This window comes from Phacochoerus africanus, chromosome 9 (assembly GCF_016906955.1).
Source record: "Phacochoerus africanus isolate WHEZ1 chromosome 9, ROS_Pafr_v1, whole genome shotgun sequence".
NCBI classification, from domain to species: Eukaryota; Metazoa; Chordata; class Mammalia; order Artiodactyla; family Suidae; genus Phacochoerus; species Phacochoerus africanus.
In genome coordinates this window covers 45,946,080-45,965,318 of record NC_062552.1, presented here as the reverse complement: position 1 = coordinate 45,965,318, position 19,239 = coordinate 45,946,080, and the positions used below count along the sequence as shown (strand labels likewise).

At 47.1% G+C, this 19,239-nt stretch overlaps 1 protein-coding gene across 5 annotated transcripts in view; it reads right to left on the bottom strand.

Moving 5' to 3' along the window:
- TFAP2B (transcription factor AP-2 beta) overlaps positions 1–17,821 on the bottom strand; it is a 31,122-nt gene extending 13,301 nt beyond the window's left edge. For 3 of the 5 annotated variants that reach the window (XR_007137083.1, XM_047796471.1, XM_047796472.1), the window contains exons 1-4: positions 17,584–17,821; positions 12,763–13,221; positions 7,937–7,997; positions 224–443 (exon numbers count right to left, since the gene is read on the bottom strand). Coding sequence is in view for 4 of the 5 variants with exons in the window: in XM_047796471.1 (XP_047652427.1) it covers positions 224–443; positions 7,937–7,997; positions 12,763–13,221; positions 17,584–17,664 (821 nt within the window). In the remaining variant the exon portion in view is untranslated. Of the gene's footprint in view, positions 1–223; positions 444–7,936; positions 7,998–12,762; positions 13,222–14,412; positions 15,596–17,583 lie in introns of those variants that run through there. The other 2 variants (XM_047796475.1, XM_047796473.1) reach the window with 2 other exon arrangements.
- Positions 17,822–19,239: the final 1,418 nt, after the last annotated feature.

The following is a 19,239-nucleotide window of genomic DNA, read 5'->3' as shown; positions in this document are numbered from 1 at the left end:
AACTCCTGTTTTAGCTGTGTGTAAGATGTGGGTCCACTCAGGCTAGAGAATACCCCAGGGGTCCTGGGGGTGGGAAGGCGCTGGGAGCCGAGCGCAGGGCAGGGAAAGTGGAAAGCTCCCAGGCCCGCAACTGGGGCGTTGAGCACGTGGCGGCCGCTGCACTAGCTTTGGATCCGGTTGCTAGGCAACCACGCTGCAGCAAAAATGGTTGAGGGTAATTTACCTTCGGAGGACGCCACCGAGGAGAGACGCGTTCAGGCATTCTGGGGGCGACAGCCGTCTCTGAACTTCCCCCACAGTTACTTTGTACTTTGAAGTTGAACTGAGCAGAGACAAACGGCCCGGGACCGAGCAAAACACCTCCCCGGTGTTGACGGACATGCCTCCCAGGAAGCCATCTTTATTCATCATCAGAGAAGTCACAGATTTGGGAGGAACTGGAACTAGAGCAGAAAAGAAAAAAAAAAAAAATGCCATAAAGGTGACCGGGTTTCGATTCTGGTGACCGGTCGACAGAATGTGTCCCTGCAAGCGCAGGGACAAGGCCGCAGGAGCAAGGCCGCAGGACAGGCGCCAGGCGGAAAGCTGCAAGCAGGAAGTATGTGTTTCCATGGGGCTGCGGCGCGATCAGAGCACTGTGTACAAACAAATGCAAAAACCATCACTCCTCTGGAAACTTACCCCATGTGTCTGGACATAGGAAAGTCTCTTGCCACAGTCCGGATCACTATACAAATCAAGAAAGACACGCAACCCAGAGTTTGGACTGCTGTGAAACCTGGCAAATCTGATTCTATCACGTGCTGGCTGTGTGACCTTAGACATCTTGCAGAACTTCTCTAACTCTTAGTTTCCTCATCTGTCTCCTGAGGATAATAATCACATTTGGTGCTGAAGCCTGAAGGTGATCACCCCTACCAATAATTTAAAATAGTAACACCAATAGTCTTTATGGGAGACTTTTCCTCCTTCCTATTGGGCACAAATCTATGGTCATCACTGCTAAGAATCAGGAGAGTGGGCCCCATCAGTCACTGTGCCCAAGAACCGCCAGGCAATACCATTAAGCTGGGGAGCAGGCCCCAAAGAGTTGCTCATTTCTCTAAAGTGGATTCCATTCCTTCCTCCACCCTAACAACAGATTCATGTAGAAATGAACCCAAATGCTCTTCTCCAGTGAAAGCAATCCCGCAGTGCCATGAATTTTGCTTACAAATTAACATAGAGCACCGGCTGGTGATTGTTTGAAACAGTTATGATTTACAACAGGTGCCCTGATCAATCAACCAATCACTCTAATTCATGTGAGCGGCGGTCTTGCCTTGCCCCAGTTGTTTCATTTCGGCAAGTAATTGATAACAAACCGCACTCAAGGTATGTTTTATGCAGAAGTTAATAAGACCTGACAGCTGGTTGCCACTGCTACCCAGGCGCTTTCGGTCTCCAGCCTGTATCTCTGTTTAATTGTGTTTCAGTGTCATCTGCACCTCAGGAAGAGGCGGGGCTCAGGAGAACCGAGGCTGGGAATGAGGAACAGTGAAGAGCCAGCCTCCCAGTTCCCTGGCAATCTCGCTCCCTTGGACTCCCACACTGCTGAAGCCCCTTTTCTTTCGGCAGGCTTAGAAGCCGATAGGCAGACCACTTCCCCTCCTGATTTGGCCTACACCTTAGCTTCTTCCCCTGGACTATGAAGCCCCTCAAACAGTGTTTGTTGATCACCACTCCAGGGGGTTTATTGAAACATGCAAGAGATCTGGCATGAAAAAAGAGCCTTCCATTTCCCTTCTTGAATAAGGACTCTGTCTCACTCTGTATTCCTGGTAAGAGAAAGATATGCCCTTTCTACCATCTGGAGCCTAGAACCCTACACATCAAACAAGTTATATAACCTCCCTTGTCTAGAACAGACTAACCACCCTGAGGGTTTTTCAAACAGCTAATTCTCTCTACTGGATACCAGCATGCAGAATTCCATGATTGTTTAGAGACTTAAAAGCCAGACAGGTCCCCAATCTTCTCCTTACTATGAATTGCACTCAGCTCTTCACAGACACCAGGGGGAAAGGGCTTTCTAAGGGAAGTGGATGGGGAAATCGAAGCATTCCCTTTTTCTGCTTCTTGGTAAACAGTTTTGGATTTCTGGATCTGTCTACAGAATGTCCCAGGGCAGATGGATGATGTTAGGTAACAGAGTGGATCTTCTGCATTGTCTGGGGGCGGGGGGGGGGGTGTTTAGAGAGGGGGCTTTCTTCTTGCCGATTCCCCTCATCATAGTCTCCTCAGTGAAGTGCTTCCCTTTTGAGAGTGAACGAGGCAAAGTCATAGTGGGAGTATTAATTAAATTTGAGTAAAATACAGATTTAAAGTCACTTAAAAGCAGTGACTGGGATGGGAATGCTCTGCCATTTAATTCTCTCACACAATATCCACATCGATTTTAAGGTCTTATTTTTCTTTACCGGAGTCCTGAATTCTGTATTTCAGCTTCATATTTGAGCACTATAAACAAATACTTTAGGACTGTGGACGTTGGTATGAAATAACTTTGGGAAAACTTTCCCCTAAAATATAGACAGCCCTTTGTAGTATAGAAATAAACTGTGTAAAAATATCTTTAATCTTCAGCAAACACATTTTAGATTTAAATACCCTTTAGAAAGAATATTTAATGGGGGGGAAAAAAACCATTAAGCTGGAAATAGTACGTTCAGTTCCCATTACCCCTACCTGACAACCAGGTATCTACTGACAATTGGTATTTTACCTGCTTTTCAAGGTCCCAGGCATCAAATCTCTTGAAAAGCCCAGCCTTTAGAGACACTTTATAACCTGCCCTCTAATTTCACTATTGTTAATTGCCTGATTTACCTGACAAGAGCTATTTCCTCTGGGGAAGGTATACTGATCCCTCCCTGGGATGGATGTTTTTGCATATGCATTGTTACCTAAATACCACGGACGGGGTCAGCGCTCCTCTGCCCACTGCTGTCTGGGGGAAGGATGGGGAGCATGGTGGTGTTTTAACTCCCCAAAGATGAAGACTTATCTTCAAGCATGTGGTTCAGGTTATAGTTCCTTATTGATCTCGTTCGAACCCTCTACTCTCTCATCCTCTGGATCTAAATCTCTCTCCTACTCTGGCCTTCGTACTGGTCGCCTAGGTAAGACTCTCCCCATTTCTTGTCTGGATATTCCTCAAAGTCAGTCCACGGTACCGTGTGCACTCAGCTTCCCCTCCACTGTCACACCTGCTTTTTCCTCAGCTGATTAACCCCATATTTGATTCTCTTTGTCTTTTCCCTTCTGCTTTCCTCCAGCTTATCAATAAACCCAGGGAGCAACAGGGCCCGGTTGATTTGTTAGTAATTATGAGCACGCTGCTCCTGCTCACGGAACCCAGAGATGCCTTCGATAGGTTTAAAGCGACAGCAGGAAATGGTAAGGAAATGGAGCATAGCAAAACTCAGCGTGAAGCTTTCAGTTCTTTACATGTTTACAATTTTCTGTGCATACATTAAAACTGGGTGGGTTTTGTTTTTTTTTTCGTCCCCCTCTTCAGTTCTCAGTTGGAGAGCATGGCCAACTTCTGGATATAACACCCACAAAACTGGCTCCCCTCCCTTTTAACCTGTATTATATTGGGGGGAGAAGAAGGAAAAAAAGGTTTAAAAACCGATCAATATTTCATTACAGGGACTGGCGTTTTATTTAAGAAAGAGGAAGGAAAACTGAATGGCGAAAATCTTATTCATTAGTAGACTGTACAGCGTCAACGTGTTAATAGGTTAGCTCTTAATCTGTGCTCTTTAAACTTAAGTGTGAAATCACAGCTTTGCGATCTTTGTGTTTGGCTGGAGGCAGGTCCTCTGTGGGCCTGATCTGCTGTTGGAGGAGAAAGAAGAAATGAGCTGATCTACCAGATTCAAGGCGAAGTCCCTCTGAAAGGTACCCGGGCTTATATATGGAAACCGAGAAGCCACAAGGGGTTGAGGATTGCTTGAAATAATTACTTCTCACCAGCAGATCACCCTTTTCCTCATACTTGCATTGTTTCTCATCTACCTGGGGGCTACGTGTTATTCCACATGTATATGAGAACACGTGTATGAATGTGAGCACTGAAATCCTGAAAAGAAAAATAAAAGGATTTCCACAAAGAAAGCCAAAACATAATGAAACTACAAACATCCGGTGTTGGCAACCTTTACGGGCCAAGTCTAAGAGGCTGGAAACTAAGTTGGGTCCCTTCACTTTCTCAAGTGTGGGACCTTGAGAAAGTCACTTATCTTCTCTCTGTCTCAGTGTCCACACTGGGGAGTGAGGATGGGAGCTGGAGCAGAGTGTCTTTCCAGCTTTGAAATTCTGTGACCTCTGATGACTCCCTGGGTGGCTGGAATGCATCTGAGAGTCTCTAGTTGGATAAATACTGATTGGGCTCCAAGTCAGCTCTGGAGATGTGAACCTCTCCCTTCAAGAAGAAATTCATATCCTTCTCAGGGGCTCCAACAGACTCTGGGGGCTTGTGACCGACTAGGTCAGAAGGAGGAATCCCAACAGAACCCCTTGTAATAGAAATTGGCAATTCCTGTATCTCCCCCACCCAAAGGAAACCCACACCAATCAAAGTGTTTATGTGGGGAAGGGGCCAGAACGAAAGCGAAAAAAGTGGGAGCAAACCGGAGGTTGAACTGAAACTAACCAAACAGGATATTCCTAAGACCAATGAAAATGCCCCACAGTCACAACATTTGAACCTTGGACTTGAGCCACATGAGCCTTTCCAAGAAATCCCAGCGTCTTTTCTGCTGTCTAAGGTGTCAAGCCGATTGCACAGCAGCTTCTAATTGCACCAAAAACTTGTTGGTAAAGCCTAGGTGAGCCTTCTTTAGATCAGGCTGTAGAAGGATGGCGGTGATCCCTTTTGGGAGCTGGACACCACCCCGCCCCCTCCCAGCCCAGATTCCTAATCTTAATGGAACTGAGAGTTCAGAATGATTTTTTAATGTCTCGTTGGATTTTTAGACTGTTAATGTACCGAATCCTTCTCATTATTACTTTATTGATTGCTCATTGACCAGCCCCCTTCAAATCGTATTAACCACCCTCTGCCGGTTTAGATTAGGAGAGTTTAAAAAGCACCTTTCATTACTCCCCCCACCCCTGCCATGGAGTTGAGACTCGACGGCTTAATGGGAGCTCTAATGGGGCAGCTAAGAGGAGAGGGGCCACGGTCCCTGCCGATTGCATTAATAGCTCAAAGGGGGCCAATACAGAAAATTAGCCGTAAACGAGCTCTGGAGATCTTCAAATGAAAGAGCCATTTATCACGCTGGCTACCTTCACTTCACTCGTTTGCTCTCTCTACTGGGAACAACTCATTTCCTCTTAACTAAATTACTTCAGAAATGTCAGCTAAGCCCAGATAGCAAACATAACAAGAGAGCTAGCCTATAATCTGTAGGGTGATATCAACGTGGGGGAAAAATTGGACTGGTAACATTCTAAGAGGAAGAACTTCCATAATTAGAGATACACAAGCGCGACACATAGAGACGTATGTCCTTTATGTCTAAGTCTTCTGCCTCCAATCCCTAAAGAGGCAGAGACACCTAAACCTGGGCCAGTTGCTGCCTTATTATTAAAGAGGTAGACTGTAAACCTCTCTCCAAAAGCCGATTAGAACATAAACAAAGCGATCAAGTCCCCTGCCAGTTGTCGAAATTTAGAATATTTTGTTCAGAAAAAACGTCCTCACCTCCTCTTTTAAGGAAATGAAATGTCTTGGAGTCATCCCTCATAAAGGTGGGGGAGGGGCAAAGATGGGAGACCAGAGGGCAGGGAAGGCGCTAATGAACCCATAACCTTATTTTAAGTGGTTCACAGTTATCTAGGAAAGTAAATCAACCACTTATTCCTCTTTTGCCCATGGCTCTCTAAAGATTTTTTTTTAAAATATGATATTAGGGTCTTTTCTTCATGTAATAAAGCAAATACCTGAAATATTAAATAATGAAATTGACCTAACACTTCCTATTCATACCACACTCCCTAAATCAATAAAGTCACTGGGATACCACTTAGGTGTTTTAAGCTGCACATCTTCGAAAAAGCTTTGGGGACCATAGAAAGCACTCAGTGTTTCCGAAACAGAACCGGAGACATCATTCAATATTCTCCTTTTCTTGTTCCTGAAGATACTCATATTCATAAATATTCACATTTCACTGACAAACATATACAAGCCCTAAAACCAAAGCATCCTACATCTAAGAATATTTTCAGCTCCGTTGTGTTAGGCAAGCTAAGTTCCAAATATTTTTATTGGCCTGGCTATTACTAACATTTCTGATTGGTCATCACTTGGGCAAGCCCCCACTCCCAGCCCAAAGGCTGTTTCTAGGACACAGAACCCTGAGCTAAGGGGTTCTAGCTTTCCATGAAAAGGCACAGGGAACTAAAACAGAAAAGAGACCCCCAAAAGCCAATGAAGAGGCACCTCCCTTTTCCCCCACCCCTTTATCCCTCACCCCATCCACCAGCAATTAACCAGAAGATAAGACCCAGGAGGAAGTGGTGAAAGTGAGCTGTCAGCACAGTTGCAAATCAAAACACACGAGCTGGGGTGCCCTAGCAAACCCAAACCCTTGCATTAAAAACCGAAAGGATACTATTTAATGCAGAGCGAAGAGCGGGAGAGACGTTTGAAGCAACACTTAAAATAAATGGTTACGGCCACAAACCCTACTCTTCTTCAGAATATTACATTCCAAAGCCAAATGGCATCACTTCAAGTACAGCTCCCCCTCCCACCTCCCAAAGAGCCTTCTTCTGCTTTTGTAAGAGAAGAATATGCAGAGGCTTGACTCCACTTTACTTTCCAAGGCATCCTTTTCCCTTTTAATTATTTTCGTGAAAGTCATCTGGCTCAAATGAATCATTAAGTGACTAGAGCTAGGGATTGTTGACACCAAACAGAAGGACAGAGCCTTCTCCAGCATCTATGAGAAAGGGTTACAGTAGTTAAAATCATAGCCCCAAATACCGGTTCTTGCGATAATTAAAGATTGCACTGTTTACACATTCAAGCTCCTAAATTTGTGGCATGTGAGTGACATTCGGGCCTTTCGGCAGACACACTAATCGCCAGGCATTCTCTCAGTGGCTGTCAGAGAAGAGGGGGGGAAAATTAAGCAGCTGCAATACGCCCGAAATGAGTTATTGTAATTACATTTAATTAGTTTAATTAGTTAATGATTTTGCTTACAGCTGTACAAGAGACTGCAAACATTTGTTAATATCACATGCCCTTTAACAGTATGGGGTGATCCCACAGTCACACTAAATCATGAACGCATATGTAGGAAGATTGAGAAATGTACAGAGGCCGGTTCAGCTTCTCAGGAAGAGCATATTTAGCGACACATTTGGCACAATTAAAAAAAAAGAAGAAGAAACAACTCATAAAACACAGAGAACTGGGAACAAAATTACCAGCAAAAAAGAAAAAAAAAATCAAAGAACAAGGACAGAGCTGTCTCAATGACATAGGGTTTAGCCCAGCAACCTTCAGTTATCAGTGAAATAATCATAGCATATTTCTGAAAGCAGTGATTCCCAGCCAGTCCCATACATGTTGATAGTTCAATTATTTAAGATGTATCTAGAATTTCTACTGGATGTACCAGGAGAAAAATGGCAATGGTTTCTGTCCCTCTGTCTCTCTCATCAGGGTTTCTGCCTGCAGTGCCCCCGCCACCCCATTTCTTCTTCCCTACCTGCCTTCTCACCCAGTTAGCCGCTATGCTATGACTGTGAGCAAACATTTGTATCCTACAAAATAATGAAATCCTTCAAAGTGAAAACTCATCATAAAGGCAGGAATGCACAGGAAAACTTTGCTTACTTTGTTGGGGGGGGGGGGGAGAAGAATCCATACCTTTTTTAATGACAGACTGGTCCAATAGATTCATGCTGCTGTTATTGGCATCTTCAACTGACTGTGAATATAAAAACATCACTATTCAAATCGACTGGATATTAAAGAATCGCACACATAAATCATGTCATTCCAAACAGGAGTTTCTGTTATTTCCATTTATATTAATTCACAAAGGGAGGTTTTATTATTATCATTATTACCTCCAAATGGACACAGAAATGAAATTCACCCAAATTATAAATTCTTCCAATGGAAGAATAGCAAACAGGAAACTGTGAGAGACGTCTGGGGTGCAGGATTGGTTTAGCTCTCATATTAAACATAGATATTACATAGACACATAAACTTTTATATTATTTGCTCTTATGAATTGTGAAAATTTGGCGACAGCTGAAAAAGTCTCACCAATATTAGTAAGAGCAATTTCTCATGTCTATGCTATCCCAGTGCATCTTAACCCCAGAGTCATGTTACAAATACATAATAGTTTGCATTGTAGGATTTTAATTAAAGTCTGAGCAGTTTGGAATGGAATGCAAACAGCAACACACAGGAACAGGTTTGTAGGCTGTCAGGACCGTACACCCACTGCAGTCCCCACACATCCTTGTGCTCTGTGAGCTTCCTGCCACTGGACAATGCCTTGGAGGAACCTGTGCAATCTGCTCCCCCTCCCAACCCTGCCACTGCTGTTGTCCAGCAAGAAGCACACCTGTTAGGAAGGCAGTAGCTACAGACACACAAGTAGGATCCTCGGAGTCAACACCCAGATAATGGCAAAAAAACACTCATCTTCCTTGCCACAGTTTCATCCCAGAGAAGCAACGTTTCAACCCTATGTCTTGGCTGCACTTCTGAGGGGAAAGAGCTGTTAGAATGATGTTCACGCTGTCAGGATGCCCCAGAACAGTGTTCCAGCTGAGCATCCAGGGCATCCAAAAGCAATGGATCCCCACCTACTCTCCAATGAAAAAAAACACTAAGCCTTGCTGCAACGTACAGCTGCTTTCTCGATCCTTAGAAACCCAACTTTGGACCAATCTGTCACCCACTCTACAGAGGAGTGAAAAGCCAAGCAAGGGCTTGAGAAGGAGGTTGTGTTTAGACAGCACCTCCCACCCTCTCAAGCTGCATCCCCAGACAGGGCGTGTGTTCATCACAAGGAAGAGACTGTCTGCCCCAAACAAGCAGCACATTAGAAAGGAGATGATCTAATCACGGGCGCAGGGTGGGGGTGGGGGGGCATGTTAATTTGTTTCTTTTCGTTTGTAATAGTCACTCTTCTGTTCTCAGAAAGAGGAGGAAAATTGTTATTCTCCATAAGAGCCCTTTTCCAAGTTGCAACATGCCGTCTACATCTTAAGACACTGTAAAAAGCTTTTTAAAGAAATGCTTCCTGTAACTTGTTCGGAACTCCCAGGGGACCCCACCATGCTCACGGGCGCACACGCGCAGGATGCACGCCTTGCTGTGCTCACGTGTCCACACTGGCGACGTGTCCACGCAGGACAGAAATATTCGCCTGTGTCTGTGGGCGGGCAGACCCGCGATCTCACGGGCCCGGATGGCGCGCCCCCGCACCTCACCCTCACGTTGGTACGTAAATATGTATATACGCCTCATCAGCGACGTGGGGTAGTTGTGGTAGTTAATGAGAAGGCTCTTGTCTGATTTTCTATCTAATTACGGCCGCCTGCTGGGTTTTTGTACAGGATATTCACGCAGCATGCTGGCGCTTAATCGTCACAGGGAGGATCGTAAAGATTTAATTAGGACTGCATGCGGAAGCTCAGAAAAACAACTCAGACTCGTAATTACTAGACTTCTTTAGTTAAAAGTGATACCAGGGGTTGCTTTTAGACACTAGGGTGTGTTTGAGTGTGTGTGGTGTGTGTGTGTGTGTGTGTGTGTGTTGGGTCTTTGACTGAACATCCTTATGTGTTGATGCTCTTAGGTAGCAGAGCTGATCCGAGTTTAGAGAGCAAAGATGGGAAGAAGAAAAAAGGTGTTCACAGCAACTAAACAAACCCCAAACTAGGTGTCATCATTCTCTTTCTGATGCTGTTTTTCTGAGTTTTAAACACCGTGCCCGCCACCCCCACCCCCCGCGTGCATGCACACACACACACACACACACACACACACACAATGAGTGAAATGTAGCATACCAGAACCCAAACAGCGATTTGCTAGTTTAATAGCCCCTGTGAGTAAATTGAAATAGAAATTGACAGGGTTTTATAGTTTCATTTAAAAAATATTAGAAGCATTTGGTTAATTAGCTCTCCTTTGCTTCTCTCACGGTCGGGGCAGTGGCCCGGCGTGTGTGTCTGGGTCACACAACATCCTCCCCCAACCCTGCGCCAGGTGAGTACCCACAGTCTGTGAGCAGCCCCCACCCCAGCCCCGGCAGCGCCCTGGAATCTGCCAGGCCCTCCGCTGGGTTGGGGTCGGGGGGCATCTGGAACACACACTAGGCCCTTGAGATGGAAGAAGTGACCATGGTCCAGGCCGAGGCACCTCTGGTCCCTTTTACAGACTGGTGGGGCACAGCCCACTCATGTCCTAGTAGCTGCTGGAAACACTGAAACCTCAACCCCTCCTGCAACTTGAGCCCATGCCCCACACTCCAGAACACTGGGAAGTGGGTCCTCCCGGCTTGAATAAGGGGAAGCAAAGCCTCTGAAGTCTGGTGCTAGGTCCATCTCCTTCCCCATCTTTCTTTGTCACCTGCTCCATGTCACACCAAGCACACCCAGGCCTCAGGAGGCCTGTCATCGCCGTGGGGACAGAGATAGCCCCTTCTCCCTCCCGTCATTCCCCTCCTGGGACAGGTGTATAGTGTAACTCCCAGGACCCCTGGCACTGAGGGTCAACCCCAGAAAGGCCCTCGGGCCTCCCCATGTCACCAAGAGACCTGCTGGGGGGTGCTTTAGGGGAGGAATCAGACAGAGGTGGGATGGGCCTGCGCCTTCTCGGCTCTGGCCTCTCTCTGCCTCCGACAGAGGGAGGTCTAAGCTCCGGGACGTGATGCTTGGACAAGGGTGTTCTCCCAAATGCACAATGACCTGGCCCTGCCTTTCTCTCACCCCTTGCATTTGACCAAACACGCCAAACTCATCACAATTTTATCTTAAAATAACAACAACAACAACAACTAAAACCAAAGAAATCTCTTTGGGCGCAATTCCTGGGATCAGTCGCCTGAGCCACTCAGCCTGCAGGGTGGTGGGGACACAGCCAGTGTAGCATTGCCAACAGCAATGCTGATGAGTTGATCTACTTTCATTATCTAGCACTTTGAACCGTACCCAGAAAGGTTAATTTAAAAACCACCCCCCTAGACACATATTACCTCAATGCATTAAAAAAAAACTATTAAATATTTCCTTTCTCAAATGATATTCTGAAAAGACAAGGAAAAGTTGAGCTCTGTTAAATCAACGAAACTACCATTCTTATTACTATGGGTAAATCCAGCCATAACTCAGGTGATGCCATCAGTTTTGGAAATATTAAATAACTGAATTCCTTTGAAATTCCTGAGTTTCCTTTAAAAGTGAACCAGCATAGACTACACCCGGACAGCATTTAATGCTGTCGCCACATTATAACTGTACAAAAATACTTTTTCTTCAGCAAGGTAAAGAAGGACACAGACACCCTTTCTCTTTCCCACTTCCTTTTTCCTTTGCTTAAGAGGTATGTCTATAGCGATGCATAATATACACAACCATGCCAATGAGACTGAAGCATCAATTGTATGCCTTTCAACCATATTTATCTTTTCTGGAGACAAATTAGGGAGCAAAAGGAGACCTGCTCAGAATCACCCAGACAGTTTTGAGAAATCAGTTCTTTGATGTTTCTTTGTTTAGTTTAACCAAGTATTCTCAACCAAATCAGGCTCCATTGTGTAGGTTGCAGATGGGATAGTGGGGTGGGGGGGGAGTGTTTGGAGCCTTTTGTTTTAAGAAACAAACATGTGATGCCTCTTCTACTGGGGTGGTGACCCTGGGGAGAGGAGGGTCTTAGCGCAGGGGGAGGGCTGGAGAGGGGATGTGGAGAATATTGCTCCACAGTCATTTAACGGTCTGAAAAGGTGGAAAAGAATCTCCAAAATGGTATGTCTCCTCATGGATTCCCAAACAGAATGTTGGTTTTCTGGGCCTCTCCCCACAAATTTTCCATTTTCCGGATGATGACTCTGGAACTCAATTATCTTGGAAAAGGTTCTACAGCTCATGGGACATTCAAAGTAAGACCTGGCCTGGACAAAACAGCACACGTTTTTCTTCCAGTGTGCACTGTCATGCTTCAGACTGTCTTTGCAAATCCAGCAGTAGCCACCACAGAGGACCCTGCACCTCCATGCTGCAGCTTCGGCCTCTGGGCAGCTGGGACTCCACCTGTCATGTCAGGGGGCCAGGCCCACTAGGGGACACACATGGGGGTGGGGGTTAGGAGGGTACCCAGCTTGCTCACACAAAGCACAAGAGAACAGGAAGGAGTCCTACAGCTAAGGCCAAACAGAAACATCTAGCTTAGATCCTGATGATCCTAAACTAGGAAAATACCTATATTTTTCTCCTCCTTGATTTCATGTCTCCTGGCTCTAGCTTTCATCATCGCACCTCCAGAAATCGCCATTAGAGAGCCGTCCATGTGTACACACTGACATACGTCTTGTCCAGCTGGTCCCATTCTAAAGATGGAAACTACCTCCCCCAAAGGAGACAGAGCTGTCCCTCTCCCGTCCCTACCCCCTCCCAGGGCATTTGTTATTTGTTTGTTATCTTGTTTGTTTGTTTGTGCGCGGTTACCTGGACGTCTTCCATTCCGGGGTGGCCGAGGCCGTGCAGCGAGAGGCTGTCACCCATGCCCGCGTCCAGGCCGTGGTGCGCTGAGTGCAGGAGCACATCCGGCCGGCGGACCGAGTGGTAGTCCCTCCGGGGGTCCAGGCCCGAGAGCTGGGGCAGGGCGGCCCGAGGCTGGGGCAGGAGGGAGCCGGCTTCTGAACCCACTTCTTGCCGTTGCCGTTGCCCCCAAGGATGCTGCTGGGGCTGGTGCAGGGGGTTCAGGGAGTAGGGGTCGTTGACGTGGGAGTACGGGTCCTGGCTCTGGTGGTAGGGGAGCGGCTGGTAGGGGGGCGGGAAGTAGGGCGGCTGGAAATCTGACGACGGGGTGTGGGACAGCGGCGGGGCGCTGGAATAAGGTCCTTGGGACACCGAGCCCAGCTGGGAGAGTCGCGAGCTGTGACTCGGGACGCCATCGTGCCGGTCCTGGGAGTGGAGAGGACAGAGGGAGAGAGAGAAAGAAGGGGAGGGAAAAAAAATACAAGCGACAAATGGAGAAGCCCGGCTTCCTCATCTTCTTCCCGGGACAGGGGAAGAAGCGTCTGAAACTTCAACTCGCAAGTTGACTCAGAGGTTCATGATTTCAGCGACTCCAAACGCAAGCTTTAGGGGGAAAACGGGGAGAATCACCCACTTAACCAACATCTAAGCCTTCTGTTGGGGTGCAAAGCCGGCAGAAAAGGGTGAAGGTAAAGTAACTATGTGTCTGGGGCGGGGGCATTCTAAATTTCCTAATAAATAATACAGGAGTCTGACATACAGTATTTGCTCTTCTCTGTGCTTTAAACTAATTTTTCCTAACTTTTCCAGAGGCCCAAAGTAGAACAAGTAAAACTTCATACTATTTGCTGTGCCGCTTCTCCTGTTCAAAACCAACTTCTGCCTTCCTGGCAACCCAACTGCTGACCAGGAGCTCCCCACACAACCTGGTCATTCCAGGAGATACAGGAATCTGCCGGATCTGAGGTTCCAACCACCCCTCCCTCCCCAAGAGGAATTAAATAATTTATGTAGTGTTTGATTGAAAGGGATCTCATTCAAAATCATATCCCCAGTCCCTGTGAAGTTGAATTGTGGTTCACAGGAGTTCTTTCTAAGGGTGCTTTTCTACATCTAACGCTGCTCTACTCCAGGCTGTGAAAATGAAGGACCTGGGGTGGGGGTGGGGGTATAAACCCCCAAAAGGCCCAGACAACCCCTAACTGGAGTGCTAAACTCCGTGAAAGGGGAAGGGGGAGGTGTGTGTGTGTGTGTGTGTGTGTGTGTAGAGAGAGGAGTGCTTAAGTTTCTCCCTCTCTGTGGAAATGCCATGGTGAAGTCCCCGAGGTTCTTTTTGGAGAAATAGTCACCTAAATTTCCAAACTGCAATGGCAAATAAAAAGTTTGTCTGTTCGGCCTCCCCTCCCTCCCCAGCTGACTCATGGAGCTCAGGCGAACACACAATACAGAGAAGCAGCTGCAGCCTCGTCCAATTATGGTGCTAAATTACCAAGCCAAAGGCGCTCGAAGGAAGACAGAGACGGGAGTGAGAGTGAGGCACACACACAGAGACAGAGACAGAGAGACAGTTGAGGGGAGGGAGCATGCAGTTCTGTTACAACGTGAATCCAAACTCACCATGGATGAATAGGTGTGGACTAACATCTGGAAAAAAAAGCCTGGTTACTGCTCAAAATCAAACAATGCTTTAAAAAAAGTCAAGGAGTCCAGCAAAGGAACAAGCTGGACACAGGAGCCGGGCTTGAGGTGTATCCAGGACAGGCCATCAAAAAAAAAAAAAAAGGAAAAAGAAAAAAATTACCCCCCCCACCCCCAAACGAGATTGGCGACGCCTGTCACACACAGACAGAGCTCTTGTTCATCGGTCTCTTGCAGTCTTTTTGGTCTTTTTTTTTCTTCTGTGGTTCTCCGGGGCTCCAGATGCAGTCCTCTTCCGCCCGAAGCTGGGCTCAGACTGCTCAGGCGCCCCTTCCTCCCTCTGCTTGCCTACACCGCCTCATAATAATTGATATTCATGACTATTAATATTACACGAGTACTTTAAAGGGAGAATGGAGGACAAATGGAGCGTGAAGCAGCAGCGGGCGCAGAGCTCCCCTACTATTGTAAATGACGTTCATTCAGTGGAGAATTACTAGATGTAATCAGACGAGGGGGCTGGCAAAGGCAGACGGGGGGAAAAAGTTTAGCAGGAAAGAGGCAGAACTTCAATTAACTGAGCCCGGGACGCGCGTAAAGCAGCCCCTGCTCCCTGGGACAAGGCGGTGACGGAGAGAGCATCACTGGGGGCTTGTGCAGTACGGAGGTGTCCTTGTTCCTGGAGAGGGACTTTCCTAAAGGGAAGAACAGAACGGATCGCCCTAGGTGCTTCGCGTGCAGATTAAAAAACAAAATAAAAAGGCGGTTGCCTCCTCCTTTGGAGGGGAGAGCAAAGTAAACCGGTGGGCCCGGTTGTTTACAGTGACGTTTGCAGGCTTTCATGCAGACTGGAGACTATGCCTATTTATTAAAGGACAGGCGCATGATGGGGGCTTTCCATCCCTTGTGCAGCCTTTCCCCCTTTAGTGCTCATGCAGTCTGTACTTTTTTACTTCGGTTTAAAATATATGCTATCAATCTTGTACACTAAACTTATCCTTCCAGGCAAAGCCAGGGGCAAGAGAAACCCTTTCTGGATGCTTCAGGAACCCGTTCAACTGGCCTGACTGCCATTTCTGTTAAAGTTCAATCTTCCTCTGGACTTAAATAGCTCCTTCCACCGAGCTCCGGGCTCTCCTATATTTTTGAGCAGAAAAATTAGGCAGATAGGACTACCCGCAATATTTTCTGCCTCGGTCTCTCTCTCCTCCCTCCCCCTTTATTCTCTCCTCTTTCCCTCTTCTACTCCACCCCTCCCTCTTCCTCCCTCCCTCCCTCTCTCCCTTTCAGCTTTCACCTCTCCCTCCCTTCTTTCCCATTTAGCCAGTCGACTTTCCAGACTCTTAGAAGGAGTCTTATCCTGCTTCTTTTCGGAACCCGGTGAAATCCCACTCTGTAGCCCCCCAGCTATTTATACCTTGGGCCCTGTCCCCGCCCGTGCCAAGCCCACTTCGGGCGCTCACATTCTTTACGGTAGTTCTAGCGCGTTCGACTAGACCATTATCCCGCCTGTTAAAGAAAGAAAAGGAGGACGAACCGAAGCAAACCCCACCAGGCGGAGGCGCGGCTCTCCGTTACAGTCTATACACAACCACAAAGAGAAAAGGAAAACCCCAAACATCATTCCGCAGAAAGACGAATCTTTCTCACTCTCTCTCTCACTCACTCTCTCTCTCTCACTCACACACACACACACACACACACACACACACACACACACACACACCCCAAAATCAGGAAAGCTCCGGGCATGGGTTCCGGGCCCTGCCCGCGAAACTCTTTAGGGAGGCGTCTGAGGGCGCGCGGGTCCCTCGGAGCCGCAGCCTGGGTCACGGGGCTGGGCGGGCGGCGTCGGGAGGAGCCCGTTCCCCGGGTCCGCAAGGCGGCTCCCGGCCCGGCTTTCAAGAGTCCGGCGGGGTGACTGTGTCCCCCGCGGGATGGGGAGTCTCCGTTCGTCCCTCCTCGGTTGCTTCGTCCCACCGAGCGCTGCCCGAGCCGATTGCCCGAGACGTGGCTTGCCGTCCTCCCTCCCTTCTCCGAATTCCCCTCCTGCCGATCTCCATCCGATGCCCGCTCGCCAATTTCCACCTTCCGCTTCTCCAACGCCTCTGCCCCTTTCCCTTCACCTTCTTCGAAAGCTTTTCTTTCTCGATCCCCTCCTTCGACGTCTCCGAAGCCTTAGCTTCCCTCCTTCCCCTTGCGCTAATTCGGGGGCTTCCAGGCGGGTTCAGCCGCAGCGAAGTTCGGCGAGGCCTGGGCCGCCGTCCCTCCCAGTCCCGCCGCCCGGGCCGCGCGCAGCGCCGCAGCCCCAGTGCCCCGCCGCCCCGCCGCTCCGTCGGCGCCGGAGACCCGAGAACAGAGCACATAGCCGGCGCGCCAGGCCCTCGGGGAGGCAGGCGGCCGCCGGGCTGCGGGTAGCCTTCCACCTGGGGGAAGTCTCCATAGCCTCAGTGCTGAAGAGCCGCGCGCACTCCACCCGGGTAGAACATTTGGTTAAAAATGCTAAGACGTGGGGCAGTTTGGACGTCCCGACCCTCAAAGAAACAAAACACGAGAAGACAAAATAATAAAATAAAATAAAATGAAATAAAAATTATTTTTTCCACTACGGCTCCTTGGCTTTTGCTCTCTCTCCATCCATCTAGCCGTCTATTCGTCTGTTGACCACCCGCCTTCTAATTTTCCGTCCTCTGCTTAGATACGTTTGTTACCGATTTCAAAATTTTATTGAAAATAAAAATTAAAAGCCCGCGTCTATTGCAAATGAGGCTTGAAAACCTAATTGTCTCCCACACTCAAAACGAGGAGATCCTCTGCCTTTATCAGTCTCTATTTTCTCTGGCCACGTTCAGTAGCACCAGGTTCCCTATCAGAGCCTAAAAGGGGGGGCGGAGGAAGAGAGACAGAAAAATAAAATAACAAAACAGAGAGAAACCTCCTAAGTTAAAGTAGTCCGAGTTCCACCTTAAAGTTCTTTTTCAGAATAGCAAAGTCTCACCAAGCCAGCTTTTCTAAAAGTTAGAGAAAGCTGAGAAAAGCGACCGGAAATCTACGAGCAAAGAGCTTAAAAATATATATCAGTTAGGGTGTCAAGATTCTCAAATTCTCTATCTGCAAAGCTCTAAGATGCATCTGGGGGTGTTGGCTCACCTCATAGATATCTTCGTACTTGACATTCTCCACGAGCTTCCAGAGCATGATGGCAGCCTGGTCTCTAGGAGGTGAGTGCATTCATGTGAGGAGCAGATGTCTGGCTTCTGAGGACTCCGCTGTCTGTAATGATCCATCTATAATTGGAAATGGGGGATACACACCAAATCCGACGCTCCTCTCCCATCGCAACTTATATCTGTTGTCTCAAACAATAGGCTGGAGAAGTAAGCCTCAGCTGAGAGAAAAACATTATTACACACACAGGAGTTAGATGCAACCCACAGACATATATATTATAAAAACCATAAACACGTATTTACACCCAGACACCCACATTTAGTTATATAAGCACCCCTGGGTCACACAGAGTCTATAGATTCTAAACATGCATTTAAAAGAGAGAGAGTTGGTCAGCGTGATTAATATAAACATATACATTTTAAAACCTCTATATTGAAAATGATGAATCATTGTAGCCACTGACTAAAGTCTTGACAATTCAGAAGGAGAAACCGGGGTGCCAACAGCTCCCCATTTTCTATGTCGATTTTGAAAAGGAGGACCATTATTGAGATTTTTAAACACAAAAGCTCCTATTCTTGTGTGCTCAGCTGGAGGGTTTTGAAAGCTGGATTTGGGAATTTTAAGGGTGATCTGTCTGTATTGGTGACTGCACAACTTTCTTTTAAAAACTGTACCTTAGTCACTGTAGGACAAAAAAGCCAGCTTCACCAGTGACCATTTCTAATATTATCTGGTCATTTTGTTCAACACATTTAAAAACTTAAATATGGTATGGACCACCTCAGTCTGTGCTGCTTATTGCTAAGGGTTGTTTGTATGTGTTTTCAACAGATTCCTTGTGCCATTCTTTTCTTGGCTGGAGTCTCCATTTTATGAAGTTTTTTCTTTCCTTTTTTTTTCATATGTTGGGAGCAACATACATGCACAATCACACAATGTTAATTTCTTAGCAGAGGCATGAGACGTTTTATATTGTATCTGTTGTCTAGAACTTTTAAGTGGTTTTAATCATGGAAAGTCAAAAAGGGGTCACCTGAGCCTTTGGAAAGACTTCAGCAGAATGTTTTTCAAGGCGACAGTGAAAAATATTTTAGGAAGTGTGGTTTTTTGTTTTGATTGTATTTTTTTCTTAGGTGATTTGTACAGCTTTTTTTCCCCAAAGGAAAACATAAACACCCACAAGAACAAAGTTAACCCAAACCTCGAAAATGGGTGCCCTTTAAGGCACAGGGTTTCTGAATTTCACGACGAAGTGACTACTCCTCTCATCTCCCGGTTTCCCACCCCCTCGATTTTTCCACTCCCTTCCAGGGTGCGGAAGGATCCTCACAGCCAGAAGGGAAGTCCAGTGGAGGTTCTCTGCCCCTGGGGCAGAAAATAAATGACAGGAGGGAATGAGGAGGGACCAGGGCAATTTGGGGTGGAAGTTATTAAACCTGATAAGAGTGAATCTGCAAAGGGCGATTGTCTGTAAATCTCAGGACTGCTGAGCGCTGCCTTGCGCTCGGAGCGGGCTCCGGACAAGAGCGGCAGATATCGATTCGATAAAAACCAGGGAGATGCATCGTAAGGTGCAGAATGAACACTTCTGCGGATTTTTTAATCTAAATTTTTAAAAGAGAAGTCAAA